This window comes from Drosophila arizonae, chromosome 5, assembly GCF_054131065.1.
Source record: "Drosophila arizonae isolate 15081-1271.41 chromosome 5, UAZ_ARI_1.0, whole genome shotgun sequence".
In the NCBI taxonomy this organism is placed as follows: domain Eukaryota; kingdom Metazoa; phylum Arthropoda; class Insecta; order Diptera; family Drosophilidae; genus Drosophila; species Drosophila arizonae.
Window position 1 is genome coordinate 12522602 of NC_142925.1, and position 21459 is coordinate 12544060.

At 40.0% G+C, this 21459-nt stretch overlaps 2 protein-coding genes across 2 annotated transcripts in view; both read left to right on the forward strand.

The window, feature by feature from the left end:
• Window positions 1–10235, forward strand: part of LOC108617461 (uncharacterized) — a 63363-nt gene extending 53128 nt beyond the window's left edge. The window contains exons 9-14 of the mRNA XM_089469306.1: window positions 1684–1793; window positions 1874–2088; window positions 5339–5477; window positions 5610–5715; window positions 5795–5957; window positions 8030–10235. Coding sequence (XP_089325432.1) covers window positions 1684–1793; window positions 1874–2088; window positions 5339–5477; window positions 5610–5715; window positions 5795–5957; window positions 8030–9234 — 1938 coding nt within the window. The 3' untranslated portion in view covers window positions 9235–10235. The remainder of the gene's footprint in view (window positions 1–1683; window positions 1794–1873; window positions 2089–5338; window positions 5478–5609; window positions 5716–5794; window positions 5958–8029) is intronic.
• A 3072-nt stretch (window positions 10236–13307) lies between these two features.
• Window positions 13308–21143, forward strand: LOC108617637 (uncharacterized). Its single transcript, XM_018013476.2, has 3 exons — window positions 13308–13619; window positions 19464–19628; window positions 19703–21143. The coding sequence occupies exon 3, from the start codon at window positions 20274–20276 to the stop codon at window positions 20862–20864; it is 591 nt and encodes a 196-aa protein (XP_017868965.1). The 5' UTR covers window positions 13308–13619; window positions 19464–19628; window positions 19703–20273; the 3' UTR covers window positions 20865–21143.
• Window positions 21144–21459: the final 316 nt, after the last annotated feature.

Here is a 21459-nt window from a genome sequence, read left to right on the forward strand (position 1 = left end):
TATTTATTGATAGATAGCAAAAAATTCAATTAAAATTTCAATTAACTAAAGTAGATATTATATGTAAGTCGGATATTAGAGGATATTGAATGTAGATAACGCATAAGCATAGTAAATATCAATGTTGCAATACATTTAAATGCAAATGTTGCAAAGAAGAGTATTCAATAATATAGAATATGCTGATTTACTGAGCTAGAATACTCAAGTAGTAAGCCGCCTTTTCGCTTAAGCTTCTCAAGCCTGCTCAAGAATCACATGAACATTTGAGTACAACACAGACACCTCCTTCAGACAGCGTTGAGTGGTACTTACGCAGCACTAGCCTAGCAACAAATTTTTGCGTATGCTCGGTCGGAGACACAATAAATAAAAAGTCAAAAACATTTAGTCTGTACGTGGCATATTTACCAGATAATTTCTTCGCAGAAAAAGGCATAAAATATTGTAGATGTTATGCAAATCGCGCTCACCTCATCGCTTCATTGAATATCGTATAAATATGGAACAAATAAACAAGCAAATGGACTAGTTTTAGATAGCCAATGCTTCAGTATGAATCGCAGTAAAATAGTGCTTGACTTTTGGAATAAATTTAAGTGACATATGTGAGATGAGATATATGTATATACTTCCTTTGTCAATAGTCTTAAAATAAATTTTATGATTGACAGAAATATAAACTTAAATATTTGGCACTGACTCAGTTAATGGGTTAAGTTAAGTAGAAGATAACTTACAACTTATAGCTTTCCTCATTTTGTACATTTTCGGTTATTTTTCTCATAAATAACTAGTATATGAATAAATATTAAATAACACTGCAAACTTTGCTAAAATATTGTCTTTGCTAAAACTCCTCAGCTCATGAACAAAGCAAATACATTTCTATATTCATTGCATATTATTTAAAGCATCGCTCACATAAGTTTACTTAGGACGAAATTGATTTCTTTATGGGGTTCAAATTGTCATATTCATCATTTGCACAGCTAGCAGGTAGCTGAGGCTATGAATATCTATTTCCACATACACTGAGCGAAAAGAATGGCATGTAGCTGTGACCAGCAGACGCAATTCAAATAGATTACTTTACAATTTAAGTTGATTGATTTATGGCTCGTGACACATAAATAATGTGGCACTGTGGCAGCAGAATAAAGAACTTTAAACGAGAGTTCATCGTTTAGCACACATACACACACAAATGTGAATGTATAGCACACAGTAATATGTATATATAAAATACGCAGACAAAAGAGATATACTGTGCTATTTATCTGAAGGGGGTTGGCTGCCTCAGTCGAAGACACAAGACACAAGCAACAATGCTTTATGATTTTTTAAACTGTGCTGGAATCAACAACTCCTGCTGCTCCTTTTATTAATATTTTAGTATGAATGAAAATAAATTGCCAACAAAATATAGAATTGTTGACTTTAGTTCTGCTCAAATAACCGAAAAAAATAAAAAAAAATGTGAAAACAGAAATAGAAGATATCACAGGTTGCGTTTCCTGTCTCGTACTCGTATTCCTTTTGCTAGTTCCTGTTCCTGTCACAGGACGTTGCGTCTACAACTGAATTCATTTTTGCAATTCCAAGTGACTAAACGAAACGAAACGAAACGAACAATCGGCCATGTGAGTGGACTAAATTATTTGCATATTTGCCCATTTGCAGAACATCGTGATGTACCCGAACCCGAATCTCTACACGTGCACGGCTCGCATCTGGCTGCGAGAGATTGGCTTCTCCCTGACCTACGGTGCTCTGATGCTGAAAACCTGGCGGTAAGTGGGCAACGCCTCCAGCTTCATTCTTATGCATACAGTTTTCTTGCTCTTCCGCCCAACTGAATCTCCTTGTGCAGCATTTCGGTAATATTTCGCGTGCGCTCGGCGAAGGCTGTCAAAATCACGGACGCGGCGCTGCTGAAGCGGCTGGGCATCATCTGTGGGGCCATTGGGACCTGCTTGCTGGTGCGCACTCTGGTATCGCCGCCTGACGTAGTGGTGGGCCGTACGGCGGACGACCTGAAGGCGTTTCTATGCAAAACCGATTGGTGGGACTACACATTCACCTCGAGTAAGTAAACCGAGACGGGGATTCAAAATGCTTTGATGGGCCGGACACCAAATACGATAAGCACATTTGATTGATCCAGCAGCCACTTTAAATCACGCCCAACACTCGAATAACCAGGCACAAAGCGAACCGAAAATGCTGCAGCGGGCAGTATTACGCATACGCAGCGTGTGCCTGGACAAAAGAAAAATATTGAAATGCCAACGTAGTCAGGACAACTGGCCGGCAATAGGAAACGTATGCATGTGCGTGTGCGTGTGTGTGCGTGTGTGGGTTTGGGTGCGCTGCTGCTGGCTTAACATAAAATCCAGCCACGAGGCCACAGAGTGCTGCGATTCAGAGCGTCCAGGCCAGTTCGGCCACTGCAGCTAAATTCGACTTTTTGTGCGAGCCGGCTGCGCTGCACTGTGATGCGTCAAAAGGCATTTCGGGCAGTGTAAAAGGCTTATTCACAAATTGCAAGTCATCCAAACATAGTGCAAAAGTTGCCATTCAACAAATGCAAGCTTTGTTGCCGAAGTCTCTTTTCAAGCTCTCGCATTTAAGGGCATCCCAAGGGCCACTTCAAGAATAGATTTCTGCACCAATAGCTGTTCAGCTCCAGCTATTTATATTACGTAATGAATTGCACCAACACATAATGGATTCAAGTTAAAGAAATCTATTGAAGGGCTTGATTTAAAAATCTGTTTGATTTAACATTAACAAGTTTTAAAAAATAAAGTAAATTCAATGAAATCTGAATCAACTTTAGCTGCAACAGCAAAAAATTGCTATAAAATATTCAATTTTTTCTACGAAAATTGTTTGACTTCACGTTTGACTCAACTATAACAGGTATAACCCTGCACAATTCTGGCATTTATCAGCCAGGTGAAAATATTTCAATATGACTGAATCAGGCGCGCAGCAAAATATTGCTACACAAAATGTAGTGCAGACTCAACTTGCAGTTGATGGAATATAAACAAGATAAGCCGAGGGACAAAGTCTTTAAAAGTAACTAAAAGTTAGTTAAGCGATAGATATATTTCGGGGCAAAAAACCTGACTGAAATAAGGGAGTAAAATTTTGAGATAAATTCTTTGAATAAAACAATATTTTTGTGTAATTCCTTTTGATACAATATTTTTTTTTTTTTTTTTTTTTTTTTTTTTTTTTTTAAATTCCATCAGATGTAAAATTTGGTTTCAGCAAACTCACTCAAATTGTAAATGATAAGAAAAGTGTACAGGAATAGACAATCGAAATGTAGCTCAGGCAAATGCTAAATTCGTTTTGGAAATTGATTTTTTTACTACAAATTTAAATAGGGTAAATACCAAATCAGGGTTTAAAAAATATAAATGAACAACAGAAATACAAATGAAAATAATCAAAAATTTAGATTTTAATTTAAAATTTAGAATCAATTAAAATCGGCTCGATATGAACTGCTTTTGGCTTGACTATAGCCTTCATACGGTCCAGAAACGGCAGCCCGCAATGACTTGCCAATACTTTGGCCCACTCACGAACAATAGACTTCTTCAGCTTCGCAAGGCTTGAGTATGATTGTATTTCGCACCTTTCTCTCCAACAGTGTAGAGAGAGAGGGGGAGTAATTCATCGGAATCGCACATATTGAACTCAAGAGCCATTGTATGGCTGCTTTTATTGTGTGCTTGTTTTTCGGCCATTCTGACGAATCCTGTTGCAACATCAATAAATATTAACTGACTCATTCAATGACAAGCAAAATAGAGTTTGCATTGACTCAAATCGAAATTATTATATGCCTGAAATATGATTTTAGTGAGAGCTCCCTTGATTGAATTGCCTGAGGCATGTAGGTGAATAACTGTTGCAAGGGATGAAGAAGAGCCACAGAAGATCGTCTGAGTTGTTTAAATGTATGCAGCAGTATGCTGTTGGTATTTATATATGAGTAAAACGAAGCTAGAGCTCTTTACGAAGCAGTGTTCCTTCCCATTGGTCCCTTTAACCTCGACTGCAACGACCTCTGCCTGACACCAGGCTCAACATTTGAGCGTGACTTAGGCTCTGAGTGTTGGTCGCCCTATATAAAGGGCAGCAGCTGCAACATTTCTTCAGTTGCCCAGACCTGGTGTGAAGTGAAGAGTGTGATCGGTTAGCTAAGCATTAAAGACTTGGAGGAAATACTTAGAAGAGAAATACTCTGAGAAAATACTCTTAGGGAATACTTATAGAAAATACTTTTATGAGTTACTCGAGAATAAATACTTGGAGAAAATACTTGGATGAATGAATAAATATGTTCAGAGGAAATATTAGAAAGAATTACTTAAAGGAAATACTAGGAAGCATTACTTAGAGAAATTACTTACAGGAAATACTTTATTGATTTTATATTTTGTATTTTATTTGAAAGCTGAGCAAGTTAAAAGGTCACTGCAAATAATTTCTTAAATATATTTGCTACTTTTAGTATGTTTTCTTTCATTTTCCCTCTGGCGCGTTATTCCAGCATATTTTTCATTCAACAGCTGGCAACACTGGTTCAATATGCTGGCCATGGCCGTGACCAGTCCATCAGCGTCAGCAGCACCGTCTCACTCTATCGAGCTTATATTTCACTCAATAGTATTACAATATAAACGAATATGGCTCTTCAGGAAAAATGGAAAAAATATCAGTTTACGTTTAATTTTTGTTTTATGCACAGCAGAGAATGAAAAGCCAGAGCCAGGGACAGCGATGAGAGCAGAAATCAGTGCATAAATAACTTAATTTGAATATAGTGCACATGGGACAGCACGAAATGCGCATTAAAAGCGAAGCCAACAGCTGCGTGCTGAGTGCATTAATTTTGCTACTTTGCGCTGGAAAGTATGCAACAGAATCAGAATCAGAATCAGAATTGAAATTGAATACACAGTTCGAGTATGCGGGCGTGTGTGTGTGTGAGACATATTTATTAATGTGCTCTCCCACTGTGAACATCTGAGAATTATGTTAAATAACATTTTAAAAGGCTCGTAGGCATTGCCGTCTAATTAGGCAGCTGACGCACACGTTGAGCTCTCTCTCTCTCTCCCTATCTCCCTCTCTCTCTCTCTCACTCTCACACTCTCTCTCTATCTGAAGAGGTTTTAATTAAAATTGAAATTCAAAGCAAACCAAAGCTAAAAGCCCTGCAAATGCAGAAGCAAACGCTACGATTCACTTCAGCTCACTTCACTTTGCTTCTCTCATTTCCATATGCTCGCGCTGCTCCGCGCACGAACAGTGGAGGTTCTGTTCTTGGCCTGGGGCGTGCGGCTCTGTATTATGGTCAGGAAGGCACCATCCGAGTTCAACGAGAGCCGCTTCATATCAATGGCCATCTACAATGAATTCCTGCTCACCTGCTTCCTCAATGTGTCCATGTAAGTAGCGAGTGTCTACAGAGGCAACCACTCGATGTTCCACGATTCATATTTTCATTGATTTAGCATTTACAATGATTCCGTCTGTGTTTTCTTCTCTCTCTCCCTCTCTCTCTCCCACTCTCTGTTCAGGCTCTTTCTGCAATCGCCCGCCAATCCAGATTTGCTCTACATCATCTTCTTCTGCCACACGCAGCTGACTGTGACGCTGCTGCTGGCGCTCATCTTTGGCAGCAAGGTGCGTAGCGACCGATTGCATGAAGCTGTTGCCATTTTACCGTTTTCCTTCTACATCTTTCGACCTCTCCTGCTCTCAGGTGTACATTGTGCTGCGCAGCGGGAAATCGCATCAGGAGAACATTGGCATGGGCGCCAAGGCATCGGGCGCCAAATTCAATTTTCGACCACAGGTGCGCACCTTCGCCCATCCCAGCTCGATGACAACGTCCACGGTGCCAGCAGCTGGCACCACCTCGGCGGGTAAGCATAATTGCATCATTATGGACCAGACCAGACCAGACTGGACTGCATATCGATATACTTACGACTAACGAGACGCTTGACAAATGATCGGGCTACGCATTTCCTTTTTTTCACACAGTTCAAGGATGCTGATTAAGCCAACTCATCTGTGGCATTTTGACTTTTATTTATGGCACTTTGTCAGACGATTTAAAAAATAAACTGATTGCGCGGCTGGCGTCAGCTTAATGCCGACATTCCTGTCTAGCCATACATAAAACTGTATATATATAAATAGATATGCATATATGTATATGTATATGTGTGTATATATATGAATATGCTGAAGTATTCGCAGATATCTTATGTCAACTTCAGCTTTGATTTATGTACGCAAAATGTCCTCCATGCTTGATGCGGTTAACCTTAGCGAGAAAGAAAGAGAGAGAGAGAGAGAGGTAGAGTGAGAGTGAGAGTGAGAGCGAGGGGGACAGAGGGGCACTCAAGCGCTCACTTGTCTGTGGCTGAAATCAGCCTAGCGTTAACTTCCTCGTCGAGATGCCAAGCATTACATTTATTTATTTAGAAGCCACTACACAAGAGGCGGCAAATTTGTTAAGGGTTTATTCCCCGAAGTCGCTGAATGCCTGATGATGTCCTTTTGATAGGATGTCGCTGGCATAAACGGCAAATCTCCGACTTGATAAACTGAGGCGAGCTACAAATTAGATAGAAGCAAAAGTTTTGCCAGCACAGCAAGACGAAGCTGACGGACGGACGAACGGACGGAAGGACGGACGGGCGCAATCGCAGGTGGCATTTTCTGTTTTGACACGTGGGCGTGGCACGTCAAATGATTAAGTCGCTGGCAAAACAGTTACGAGCGGCTTGTTGTCTAGGCCGCATTTTAATTCCGCGCTGCCATCGCAGTTTATTGCCAGGCTTCAAACTGGACTGGGTGGGTCTGAGCTGGGTGGGGCGGGGCGGCGCGGGGCTGTGCTGGGAAGCTGAGCGACGCTTTATATTTTAATGCTTTATGAGCGACCTTTTCTCATTTGGCGCTTTCTTTTTTTATATATTTAATTTTTTATTGCTCGTATTTCTATGCCGACGCTGCCCGGCACGACCGCAAGACGCATTTGCGGTTGCGTAAATTGTGCGTTAAATTTTCAGCGCTCTCTCTATCTCTCTCTCTCGCTCTCGCTCTCGCTCTCTCATGGCGTGCATTCGCTTCTTTCTGCTTTAGCTGCCTTCAATTTGCATATTTAAATTAAACAATAACAAAGCCGCAAATATACCCAGCCACACACACACCAACACACACACACACACACACACCCGCTCAGTTAGAGACAAAGTTGTTAGATTATATTCATGTGAATTTGTTTTTGTGTGGTGAATTTTAAATATATATTTTTTTTTTCTGTGCAAATATGTGTAGGCCACCACAGGCGCACATAATAAATTCAATTCTTGGCCCACTGCTGCCGCTTAATTTCACAGCCATAAATCTAAATCCAGCGGCAACAAAAAGTAAAAAAAATCCTCTTTTTTTGTTGTATATATTTGAAAGTCGCGTCAAGTGGTGCTGAGTGGACTCACTTAAATCACACTGACAGGCTTTCAGTTGAATTGAACGGCCATTTATCATCGAGCAAACAGCACAGCCAGCCCAACCACCCACACACACACACACACTCACACACACACACACACTTAGACACTCGCTGCCAAGTGTAGGCTGTCTTGTATAAAAGTCGACGTCGACGTCAACGTCGACTGCGACGTCGACAGCCACAGCCGCATGTTTCGTTGACTGCCACAGCTACAGGAATACGCATTTAAATTGTCCTCGAACCCCAACCCGATCCGAGCCGTCCTGGGCCAACTTCTGACACGAGACGCAACTTTTTTAGTGCGAAACTTGTTCGGCTGGCAACTTTGCCAGTTGAAAGCGGCGGCGGCGCTTTCGCTTTCGCCTTTACCTTTGCCTTTACCTCTGCCCTTGCCCTTGCCCTTGCCTCTGCTTTTTGTGCAGTATAATCGGGCTGCGGCCCGACGACTTCATCCAGCAATCATTTCCTTTGCAGAGACCAAGCTGTCCGACCAGGAGGCCCTCGAGGAGATACGCCAGCTGAGCATGCAGCTGCAGCGCATCCAGGACATGGCGCCGCCCAAGGGCGTCGCTGTGATGACCATATCGAGTCTGCTGGACGGCCTGAAGACGCCCGGTGGCATGATGATGGTCGCCGCTGCCGCCACGCACGCATCCACCGGCCAGGCGACGGCGGCCGCGCGCCAAACGGCGCTGCCCCTGCTGACGCTCAATGCCGAGATGCAGAAGTACAATCAGCAGCTGCAGCAGAACAACAATGCCAATGGCAGGGCAGCGTCAGCTTCAGCATCAGCGGCGGCTGCGGCGGCGGCACGCGGCAGCATACCCACCATGGTCCTGGAGACGCCGCCCTCCTCGGCCACGCCCACGCCCACAACCGCCTACGAGGAGCGGTCGATGAACACGGAGCTAACGGGCGACGACTTCCGAGAGCAGCTGCTCCGGCGCAGCGCCGACGGCCACATCATCTGCAGCCGGTGCCTGGACGCGTCCAAGGAGCACTACTACTGCTGTCCGCCGCGCACCGCCTGCGAGGAGCTCGGCTCGCCCCAGCAGGAGGGCAGCCTCAGCTTCGCCAACATCAAGCTGGACTGCATGTGCTCGCAGTCGGAGGACCTCGACCAGGCGCAGCGCCGGCGACCCGCTGTGCGCACTGCGGCCACCAATACGCCGCCCACCAGCTGCAAGCGCGGGCCGCGCAACCTGCTCGAGGCCGAGGTCAGCATTTCGTATCAAATTTGTGATAACTGTAGAAGTAAGTATAGGCTTAGCGACAAGCCGCCTCCCGCCGGCCGACGGCGCAGTGGCAGCTGCACCCAGCCCGCGCCCCAGCCGCTCTCCGGGCAGACGCGCAGCAGCGAGCTGCTGGACCGCGCCGAGGTGGAGGTGAGCATCGCTGTGACCCAGGTGGCTCGCTCCACCGACGACATTGCGCTCTATAAGGCAAAGCCTGCAAGCTCCGGCGGCTGCGGTGGCGGCGGCGCGGATAGCGATATTGAAGCCGTGGCACAGCCAACGGCCGAGGCGACCAGGTCGCTGGGCAACGTGTCCAATGCATCGAACAATTCCACTAGCCAAACGGACAAGACGAGCGGCAGCACAGGTCGACCCAAGCGGCCCGACAAGCTGGTGCTCGATCTGAACGATCGATCCAAATATACCAAGGAGGTTTCTGTATAGAGAGAGAGAGAGAGAGAGAGAGAGAGAGAGATGGCATGTGTTCTCCGATTGAAAAATTCTATTGATTAGTATATAATTATGTTATGATAATTAAATAATGAAAGACTTTATGAAATTTAATTGTACTACTATAGCAACTAATCAACAAATCTATATATATATATAGACATGCATATATACATATGTACATACATATATTATGCGCTAAAGCCAATAATCGAGAGCTAAAACGCCTGATTTCAGTGAAAGCCAAAAGCCACGTTTAGCCACGCAAACAAGCGCAAAACATTTGCAACAATAATGAGCCCCAAATGTTGTGAATATTTTGCACAAACACAAACACACACACCCACACACACATACAACTGTACAGAGTTAAACAAGCAGCGTTGCCATTTTGTTGTAAATCATGTGTTTTAGCATAAATTGAATATGAATTTCAAGTAGCAATCCCAAGATAATTTAACTAAGCCGCTTAACTAAACGAAAACGAACTTAAAGAGCAGCAGAATAATTATAAATAAAATAAAATTAAAATTAAATTATATGTGTGTATATAAATACATAGTTAAGAGTTCGTACTACTTCTAGTTGTAAAACTGTAAAATAAACATATCTCTGCCAAAAAGAAATTCAAGAAAATAATAGCAACGTATATATATATAAATATTGTTCAGCCTTCAGAGCTTAGTTTAATTGTAGCTAATAATGGAAAATTACTAACGATTGCCCCTAAAAACAAATACACGCATAAATGCATACGAAAATAACCAAAATTGTTTATATTAAAAATTATGGCTAAATTTTCATTTAGCATTGTTCACAAATATTTATTTAACAACAGAAACAAAATCAAAAAAAAAAAAAAAAAAAAAAAAAAAAAGGAAAAAGCAAACAAAATGATATGAAAACATTTTAAAATACATTTAATGTACGAGAAAAATGCAAATGTTATTTAACTGTATAATGATGAATAAAGGTTTATTATGAATGTCTGTAAATACAGCGGGATCGCCTCGTCTGGCTGCAGCCGCTGCACTCGACAGCCATTGGGTCGTATGAGCAATATTACGCATACGCCCCAATGGCCAGCTGTGCAAATTGTTTTCGCTCAGCTCAATGTCCATTTTCGGGTAAGTATGCCTGCGTGTGTGTGTGTGTGCGTATCTTCTGTACGACTTTCAGTAACATTACCTAGTGAAGAGAAAAAACTCAAACACAACATTCAACACTCACACATACTTGAGCACTCTTTCGGTTTATGGCAACGTTATGGTCTTTATCTTTATGGACATGCCTGTGTGGCAGTGCGTGCCTGTTTGCGTTTGTGTTTGTGTGACCCTTTTGCCATTTATGGGCTCGTTTTATGAATGCCTTTCCAACACACACTCGCACACTCACTCCCACACACGCACAGTGTCAACCGTTTTAAAGGAGACGTTAATTTAAATGTTTCTACAGCATTTGCCTGTCGATGTTTTCGGTGTTGCCTCGTCTGATGTTTGTTGTTTGTTGTTTGCGTTCCAAATTAAAATTCCCAGCCGGCTGACAGTTTCTGTTAAAGACCCTCACACACACGCACGCGTGCAAACACACGCACACACACACGCACACACACTCGCACACGTAGAGTAGCCCGCATGCGACAGGGCCCCGAGTGTTATCAGGTTTATAAAGCACTCTTGGCTGCAAAGTGCGTGTATTGAATTTTAAGCATCTTCCACATCGACCACATTGGAAGTTAAATTAATTTAAAGCTGTCTCTTGGTGTGGCACTACTTTAAGCCTGACATTATATTTTATTCAGCTAGAGCTGTGCGGAAATCGAAAGTTAGGTAAGGCATTAATTAATTCCAGATATACTTTAGATTATTTGAAGATGTGACGCAGTCAAAGCTAAAACTCAAATTGAATTGTCCAACATATTTGAGTGCATATATTTTACTATTCCATTTCCTGTTGCTTACGTGACTGGATTAATAAACTAATTTCAACACCTTATCTAGTCAGTAAGCTTGTAGCTCTATCAGTATTACCAAAAACTCTAGCAATTCTTGAATAGAATTTTAAGTCCTAGAAACAGCTGCTTTTCATTTAATATTTTATAGTTCTGACAGAGCACATTCATAAATAGTATTAATAAGTATTTTTATGCAGTCTACAATTTTTTATTAAATATTATATTTTATATATATTTTTTTTATTTTTAGTTTTTAATTTATTATTATATATTTACAAAATTCATTTCATAATTATTAATTAACCTTTATTTAATACCTTCTGCCAAAGTGCAAATAGTTTTTGTTTGTCTCAATATAAAACTAATTTTAGCGCGTTAGATCGCAAAGCTAGCAAACATTTTTGCGTGGATTCCTATGAAAAAATGTTCAGTGGAATTTCAACGGATTTGGGTTCAAGAATGCCGGCAATGCCTTTGTTAAGCTTGCCAAAGCATTTAAATCTTGTAAAAAAATCTCGCCTGAAAATATGAAAAAAATGCATATTACAAGGTGTGATTGAATGAAGCATACCCTGTAAATAATTTCTAAAATCATAAATGGATATAAAATAATATATTTTGAATCACTTGAAAATTCAATAAAAATGAAATTAAATTAGCTTTAATTATAGTAGTAAAAAATCTTATGTTAAAATAAATTAACGAGTTAAAAATAAATGAACGAGTTAAAAATAAAATGCAACCGTGTTGAGCTTAGGCAAACTCTTTGTTATCAACCAGGCTTTAACTATTCATCAGATCATATATACCCTCTCTTGCTTCTAGAATACAGGATATATTAATGCAGTTTCACATATTTCCATTTGAAAATCCAATTAAACTAATAGACTTGCCTGAAAAAAAAAATAATAATGTATATACATACTTACATATATACATATATATATCAAGCTAAACGAAAGCATTTTGACTTTATTTGTGGCATTCAAAAGGACAAACATTTAATGAAGAGCCTGTTGCAATCGGCGCAAAAGTCAGGTGTTTTTTTCTTTCGGCCTGGTCATAAACTGAAGATCTGAATGCGTTAGAGCAGTCGTTTGGAGCAGTCGAAATAACAGAATAAAGGCACTTAAGAGCACTGTGAATGGGTCTGTGCTTCAGAATTTATAACCCTGTCGATGCTGATGACCTTTGATGGGGGCAACGGCAACGGGAGCGGCACGAAGGGTCACGGCTCGGTTAGGGATGAGATGATGCAGAGCATTTGAAACATTTTTCATCACTTAATTACGGCAATAAATGCCAGTGGAAATTTCTTTGCGCCACATCAAAATGGCATTAAATAAAAACATGTTAACGACTTGCAGGCCAAAAATTGCAAAAACCAAACACCAAAAGCGTCGAGCAAATTTATATGCGAAACAATAAAGGACCAAAGCACAGAGCATCGAATGTGCTGTATATGGACTAGGGGAGTAGGGAGTAGGCAGTAGGGAGTTGAAATGTGATAGAGGAACATGTCGACATGGCGAAAACAATAACAACGACAGCAACAACAATCGAGGACAACAATTTAGGTTCACGTGCGTGGAGCCAATTAAAATTAAAGTAGGCAACTGCCAAAAAGCCTGGACTATAAATGTATATGGCTGTCTGTTTGTGTGTGTATCTGTGTGTGTGTCTGTTTGTGTTTGTGTCTGCCAGCTCAGATGCCAAAAATAAGTGCAATAAAATTAAATTGCTCAACAACACCTTATTAAGGGCAGCTGCTGCTGTTGCTACTGAGGGGTAGAACAAACGAAGCCCAAACGATATTGAGAAAATTACCAGCCACCAGTCACTTGTTTCGACGTCTAGCCATGCCGTTGCTCTGCTTGGCTTTCCAATTTTTACTTTCTTTGCCTTTCTCTTGCTCTGCTCTCATAATATTGTAAAAGAGATTTTTCCAACTTTATTGCAGCGATGCACAAATACCCTGACAAGTGAACATATATTGACAGATGACTCGAGGCATTTTCTCTCTATACAGACAGCTTTAACGTAACTACAACTCAAATATTTATTTCAACTGTAGAGGTAGAAAAAAAAGTCAGGTGCGTCCGGCGATTTGCCAACGCTTTTGCTTTTTACATTGTCAAATTGTGTTTTAACATTCAACTTTTTTTTAACACAAATTATTTTCGTAAATAGTTTTATGAGAAAGTTTGAATGAAAAGTTCAAGTATTTAATTAAAATTACTGTTTCATACGACTTTCCCACATGAATTTAGATTAAAAAAGTTTTCGTAATTTTCAAATTTAAGTCAAAAATAAATTAGTAAAATTATTTGTAGACATTTGAGAAGTTTTAAATATGAATATGAGTATGAAATGAATATGAATATGTTTGTAAATGTCAAATATAAAATAAATTTGCAGCTAAGAGGTAAGTTGAATAATGTACAATAAAAATTTAGTTGTATTTCAAAATAAGTTTATTTTTAAAGTTAAGTATATGAAAACAAGAAATTAGTAAAATTATAAGACCAATTTATACTTCTTCAAAACAAAAATATTTAATAAAAATATTTAAAAATTATGAAATATAAATAAATAAAATAAATATTTAGGTACTAAAAAAAAATAAACAAAATTAAAAGAAAAAGAAAAAAAAATAAATCTAAAGTAAAATTGTATTCATAAAATTTTAATTTTAATTTTTCATGTTTTTTTAAATATTACGCATTTTTTATTTTTAATATTTAATTTGATTTTCCTTTTATTTTACTTATTTGTTATATATGTTTTAATTATTAGTAAATATCAATTAACATTTCACTCAACTTCTGCATTCCTGTGAGTTCATACAACTCCTGTTTGTTCTTAGAGTATTTAAAATGCGAAACAATCAGCAGCTGGGCGATAGGCTTTTATCTGCTGTCTCTCTCCTTCTCTCCCACACCAAGAGACACTCAATAAACGACCAAATTACGGCCACTTGTGTTCTCATGTGACTTAAAGCTACCTTAAAGTCAGCTCCGTGCCCGAAATGTAGCTGTTAATTGGCTGAGAGGAAAGCTTCGCAAATATTTTGATCAGATGAAAACTAATCTATAGCCATGTTTGCATAGACCAAACTCAAGTGGTTTTCACATAAGCTGCACACAGTACATTACACCAGCGGGCAGAGTGGGGGAACGACAGCAGAGCAACCGATACCAGAGCAATTTTGCATACATATATATACACATATTCATCTTGCATATATAAAGCATATATATATGGATGTAGCAACATTATCCTGGCAGAAATAGTTCTGCTGTAAGGACTTGCACATTATGTGAACTCTACCTAAACATAACGAGTGCAACTCCACATACATACAAAGGAAATCATTAAAAAAAGTTCAAAAGTTACACATGCCCGACTAGAAAATACCCTAGAGTTTGTGCTAAACTGCCAGAGGGGTAAAAACCCAATAAAGAAATGAAAACTGCGAGAGTATAGGCCGAGCTGAGATCAGCTCCATGTTGGTTGGGAATGACTTAGATATCCATATATTAGATATAAGAAAGCATCAGGATAAAGTAAGAGAAGTATATGAAATTATCAACAGCTGCTGAGCATCTCCACTCAGATCAAAAAATTTCATCTGGGTAGTTTACCTTTTCAACCTGTCATATACCACATATACCGTTTATCATTGTGTACAGGGTATAAAAACAAGTGGAACAGAAAAACGCACACGCACAACTGCATTTGAGTGTGCACGTGAATTGCATTAGAAAGTTAAGGCATTTACATGTAAATATATACATGTGTACATATATGTGTATAAAATAAATCTGCCTCAAGTGCAGAGATTGTGGTCCCACACCTGTCGGAGACATACGCACCCACACACACACACATCCACACATACTACCTTAAACATAGCCATTTGAATACAGACATTGTCGGCAGTCCACGTTCAGTAAAAGATTGGCTCTACCTATGCCTCGACTTTGCCTTCGCCTTCGACTTGGACTTGGACTTGTCTGTCTCTCTGGCTGTCTGTCGGACGTGTCAGCTACAAGCAATTGTGCAAATGTGTCGGTGGAGATGCGGATGTGCGATAAGCGCCAAATGCAAAAATTGAGTTTAAGCTCTGCGACTATGCGATGCCAATAAAGATAAACCGTGTAAATAGTTTAATACTCGTTCAAGCAGTTTCCCCAAAACAAAGCAAAAAGTAAACTAGATGTAGTGAAATATTAGAGTAGGGCATATTAAAATAAATGATACCCCATTGAATATTTGAAAAAGCTGAGAAAGCAAAGGCTAGGGGTCTTAGATGTAGTAGAAAGAGAGAGAGAGAGAGAGAGAGAGCCTGCAGAAATAGTTTTTACTTTCCTACACTTTCGTTACTCAAACTACCTCACATGACATACTTACAGGGTATTATTCAAGGTACTAGCTGCCAACTGTGCTACAGTGTGAAGCCATATGGCAGTGTCATGTCTCTGGCTTGACAACCTCTTTTCGGTAATTCCCACTTAATAGAACATCTGCATGCTGAACACTGCCTCCACTTTTATCCGCCACTTCAGCTCAGCATTTTGATGGCTGCTTCAATTGGGCGTACAAAAGTAACTGAATGCGATTTACTTTTCATGGCTGAAATGGAGAAGAGTGGCAAAGAGAGAGAGCTAAAATATGCGAAGCTCTAGCTTTTAAGTCTTAAATGCAGATAGTGAGTCGAACTAAATCCATTTAAGTTTAAGCGCGTGTGTGAGGGGAAAATATCAAAGCTTATGTTCAAAGTTATGTAAGCACCTTACTCAGCTACCCACCTGTCCGCCCATTGTGCTGCTCTCATGGCCGTATTGAGGACAACCGCATCAACGGCGATGGGAACGGCGTTTCCAATTAATAAAAACGCGATTAATTACATCAAAAGCGTATGCGGTGCAAATGTCAAACTGAAGTGATTAACGGCTGATGAGATGAGAGCGAGGTGCACTATGCAGATACCCTACAGGCAGTGCCAAAGTAGCTTGGGCTAGATAGATTTCCATGTGGGCGTAGTAGCTAATTAGCAATTAGAGGCCTAAAGTTGAAGGGGAAATTGAAGTCTTTACAGGAAACGTATATCACATGAGGTGCTCAGCCCATTGTATAGGGTATATTGAGTATGCTGGCTTATGTAATGATATCGTTGCAGATTAATTGAATAGATATAAATTAATTTTTATTCATATTAAATAAAGTGCAAATTTTTAATGTGATTGGTTTATTATGAACGTGCGAAAACTGATTACAGCTATGATGACAGCTATTGAAATTGTGATTTGACTACACTGGCTAACAAAATATATGGAAAAAATAGGGAAGTTTAGGATCAGACATGAACTTTTTAAGGATTTATGAATTTAAATGAGAGTCGGTACAGTTGAGATGTAGGCGGGAGAGGAGTATAAAAAAGAATGAGAGATAGAGAGGGAGAGAGAGAGTGAGAGATAGAGAGAGCGAGAGGTAGAGAGAGAAAGGCAAAGAGAGGCAGTGAAAGCATGAGAGGAGGAGATAAAACGAGAGTAAGAGAGAGAAGGAGGTAGAGAGAAAATAAGAGTGAGAGAGAGGGAGAAAAAGAGTAAAATAGAACAAGAAAGAGAAAGGGCTGTGGCATAATAATTTCAATCGATAAATTGCTCCTGAATAAAGCCTACTTTAATAATAAAAGGGAAAAGTGATATAAATAATATTCATATTTATTAATTGAAGATAGAAGTGTAAACATATATGTATAAATACTACCAAATCCTCTTAACCTGTGCTAGAAAAAGCATTAACACAATTTAGTATTTAATTATTATTTTATTTTTGTTTGCAAATATGAGTTTAATAAGACTAATGGGCATATTTCAACTGCTTTAAATAATGCTTTAATTATGTTTTCCACATTTCACATATTGAAGGAATTATCTGCTGGAATTGCAAATTTTTTATAGAATTTAAAAGTTCATATTAATTATATTTAACTACTATACATATGTTTTATATATACAGTAGGCATAATTTTTTACCAAGTTGTGTGTAAGTGGCATTAAAATGGACACAAATTTCCTGCACCTCTGATGGCAACGCCAAATTTTAATTAAATTTTCAAGTACCTGCCCGGGAAGTAACAATTTATGTCTAAAACTTGAAGTAGGAAAAAAAAAAAAAAGAAAAAAGCAGGCGTGGCCCACTTATAACGCTCGCGTGCGAGTCATATTTAACAATAAAGCTGCGAGCCCATTTCAAGTGCGGACTCTTAACATTATGCGGCACTTTAATGCTAATAGAGCTTTTATGCACTCGGCATTACGTACCGAAAAGGAAAAAACCACTGCCTGAAATGTGCATCAAAGTGAGCCACAAAGTACACATTACACAGCAGAGAGAGAGAGAGAGAGAGAGAGAGAGAGGTATATATATGTATATTATATGAGCAGAGGTAAACACTATTAGCTATAGGTGAATAATGGCAGCGAATATGTGACTGTGCGAGCGAACAATAACAAACACAGGTAAGTGTGTGTGTGTGTGTCTGACTACCACAGCTGTATCTATAACTGTAACTGTAGCTGTAAAGTATCCCTAATTTTATCTGTTGTTGTTGCTGCTGCTGTACTATATATGTATGTATGTATGAGCAATGGTTGATTCTCCATTTCATGTTGCGTCGCATTTAACAATAAAGACCTGAAATGTTTTGTAATGAAAAGCTCAAAACGGCAATAAACCACACACACACACACACACATGCGTATGCTTGTGTAAATGTGCTTTGTGTGTATTGTTGCTAGAGCCACTTTTACCTAATTGCTGCACTCAGTTTAAGCACAATTGACGTGTACAGCCAGTCAGCCAACCAGGCAGCCATCGAGTCAGTCGAGTGGGCAAGTCGACGCATCATCCACTAGTGGCTGGAGGAGGCTTGGAATGGGCCATCTCGAATCTTTGAACGGAGGTCTGGGCAGGAAATGCATTTTGCGGCCATTTGAAAGCCAAAGCCAATGGGCTGGCTGAAGGCCATTCGCCACTCGAATTGGATGGGCAAACAGTTTCAATGGAACCACTCGAAATCAAGTGTTGCAAATTAGAAGCGTCTTAGATGTGAAACACATTTGTTGCATTAATTACCGCATCGCAATTTGCGGCAATCTCCACAATTTGCCACAAATTAATGGGCTAGCAATATTTCGGTTGACTATTTATCGCATCGCATCGCATCGTATGGAGTCGAGCATAAATTTTGCCCAAGAAAACGTTTTTAATTAAATCCCGAATTCGTAAATGTGGCAATTGTGACAGCTCTGCCAGAGGACTCAATTAATTGATGATGATTCTCTTCTTTGGCACAAGCAGAACTCGTACGGAGCCCGGAACAGCACATTATCTCGGACATGACAGCTCGAGGACATTTTCTCGCCCCAGCTAGAGTCAATCTCGTTGAAATATGCTTATCTCATCGAGTGAACAGCGCCAGCTGTTCAATGCTCGAAAGGATTTCTGAGTGGAATTTGTCAGCAATTGCAATTGGTTGTAAGGCCAAGATCTACTAGCATCGAGGCTACTTGATGGCGCAGCGGACATAAATCACAAAACTAAACGAATTGCGAAAACTGACAAAGGCAAATTCAATTTGCCGATCAAAATTATCTGCAATTGTGATACTTCAAGGCAATGAATAGAGTGAAATTTATTGAATTTATTTTATTTGTTGAATTCATTTTAAAGTGAAAATATATATGAATTAATATATCTTTTAAGACAATATTTATAAAATTATTATAATACAAATTTTATAATAATTATGTAAATATTGTCTTTATTATTATAATATAATTATTATAATAATTATATAAATATTGTCTTTAAATGACGAGTATAAGCTAATTAAGTTTGAATTTATCTAAACAGAATTGTACATTAAAAGAGTATTTATCCATTTATTATTAATTATTATATATTATAAAAATTTTTTATTATATATTATAAAAATTTTTTAAAATTTAGTTTTCCTATTAATTTATTAAGATTTTTTTCTATATTTATTCTTTATTTATTTATTATTTATTCTATTGAAGGATTAAATATTTATTCATATAATTTAGTTTTTTTAATTAACTATATTTAAGTTTGTTAATAATTTATTAAAATTTTTTTTATTTCTATTGAAAGATTAAATATTTATTCATTTAATATATTTTTTTTAATGATTCAATTTAATTTTGTTATTAATTTATTAAAAATTTTGTATATTTAGTTTATTGAAAGAAAAGGAACTTATCTCAACTCCGAAAAACATTTATATAAAATATGTAGAGCTAGGAGCTTAATTTAAAGTAATGAAAATCATATTTATATTGCCTGAAGCAAAAGCAGCTAAGCAAAGAGAGAAAGAGAGAGATAGCATTCTATGTCCACATATGTAAGTACACACTTGTGCCCATCAATAAAAATATTATTTAAAAGCAAACTCGATGCTCTAAAAACCTTCTTCAGTGTAGACTATTTGCAGACGCACAAAAAGCCAAGCAGCATTACATGGCTTAAAAGCGACGTCAATGGCTCTGATGGGGGGCAGCGTGAACTCGGCTACCGCTCGGAGGTCAACAGAGTGCACATAATGCAGGCATTTGGCAAACTATGCGAGACTGGAGAATGAAGAGTGGACTGGTGATAGGACAAATAGCAATTTAAATTCAGATGCAAATCGGTTTTGGGGCCACAGTGTGGAATTGGGCTGAATTGATTTGCATTCGCCTAATCGACTTTGCAGCACAGTTTTGGGATAGCACACAGCAGGCGCTGCTACTGTGACAGTGTGTGTGACTGGGACAAGTCCAGGCCAGAAACCGAAGCCCAAAAACCAAAAGAAACTCAACTCAGAACAAACAAATCGACAGACCGAGGACACACAAGACGAGAAGACGAGAGAGAGAGAGCACCGAGCAGCTAACAGCGAACAGCGAACAGCAAGCAGCGAAACTTTGATTGACATTTCAATTAAATTATAGACAAAAAGTCGTTGGCAAAGTCGATTGCAATTGCGATTGCGATTGCTGCTGACACGATGTTTCGAGTGCAAAAAGTTCTACTCACCGAATACCAAGAGATCTACGAGCCGGTAATGGTGGAGAGTCCCTTCACCCTAGTCGATGAGCACGGCGTGGGTCTGCGCCAGTACCAAATCGCTCTGACGGGCACCAAGCTGCTCTTCGGCTGCGACAACTTCGACCGGGACGATGAGCTTTATGGAGAGCCGAGCTGGTATTGCTGCCTGGGCCAGGATCCGGAGATCGAGTGCTTCGATCTGATCAGCATGGTGCCGCTCGAGTACATACGCTTCAATTTCTATCGCAAGCGCGAGCGCTGCCTCATGATGCTCAGCGTGCAGCCGGTGGATCCGCAGCTCAAGGCGGAGCGTCCCATGATCTTTGAGTTTGGCGGCCACATACACAAGCAGTACTTCTGGCACACCTGGCGCGAGCGAGTGTCGGCCATACGCGGCTATCAGTCCCGCTTCAGCCAGATCACCGGCGCATCCCCCTTCTCCAGCACCGATGTGCAGACGGACGAGGTGCAGCACCACGCGCTGGTGCATCTGCCCCACCGGCCGCGATCCATCTACAGCGTCTGCTACAGCTCAGCCGGTGGCGCCTAGGGTCAAATGGCGACGAACTCACACACACACGCAGAGACACCCACTCACGCACACAGCGACACAGCGACACTCACTGCATGCATATTTTATAGCTGGCTAAGCCGGTTAGCCGACAGCAGCCCTGAGCAGCTGTTGCACGCAACTGCCAATTTGTTGGCCAACTACTTGGCAGTCATTTATTTATTTATGATAGAAAAGAAGAAGAAGATGAAAAAAAATTAGCCTTACTGTCCTCAAGACGCGTGAAATTAAAGCCGAGTCGCATTTGTTGCTCGCTTACTTTGATTGTTTTCTTTTTTCTGATTTTGACTTCATTTTTTCTTTCTTTTTTGGAGGGGTGTGCGGGGGGTCTGCTGGCGGCCAAAAGACTTTGGTTTTGCGGTCAGCTCGTTGGTGTTTTCATTTATTTTTCTTGCGCAAAAAGTTTTCAATTTGTCGACAAACTTAAGCCGCAGCCGCAACACTTGTCTCGCCTCAGAGCCCGTATCTGTGTCGGCTGTGTCCGTCCGGCTGGACGGCTGGACGGCTGGCCGGCTGTGTCTGTCCAGCTCTGCAGCTGGCGGCACCAAAAATCAATTGCAATAAAATGCTCCGC

Coding starts and splice junctions, on each gene's coding strand:
- LOC108617637 (XM_018013476.2), top strand. CDS start 20,274: ATGTTTCGAGTGCAAAAAGTTCTACTCACCGAATACCAAGAGATCTAC.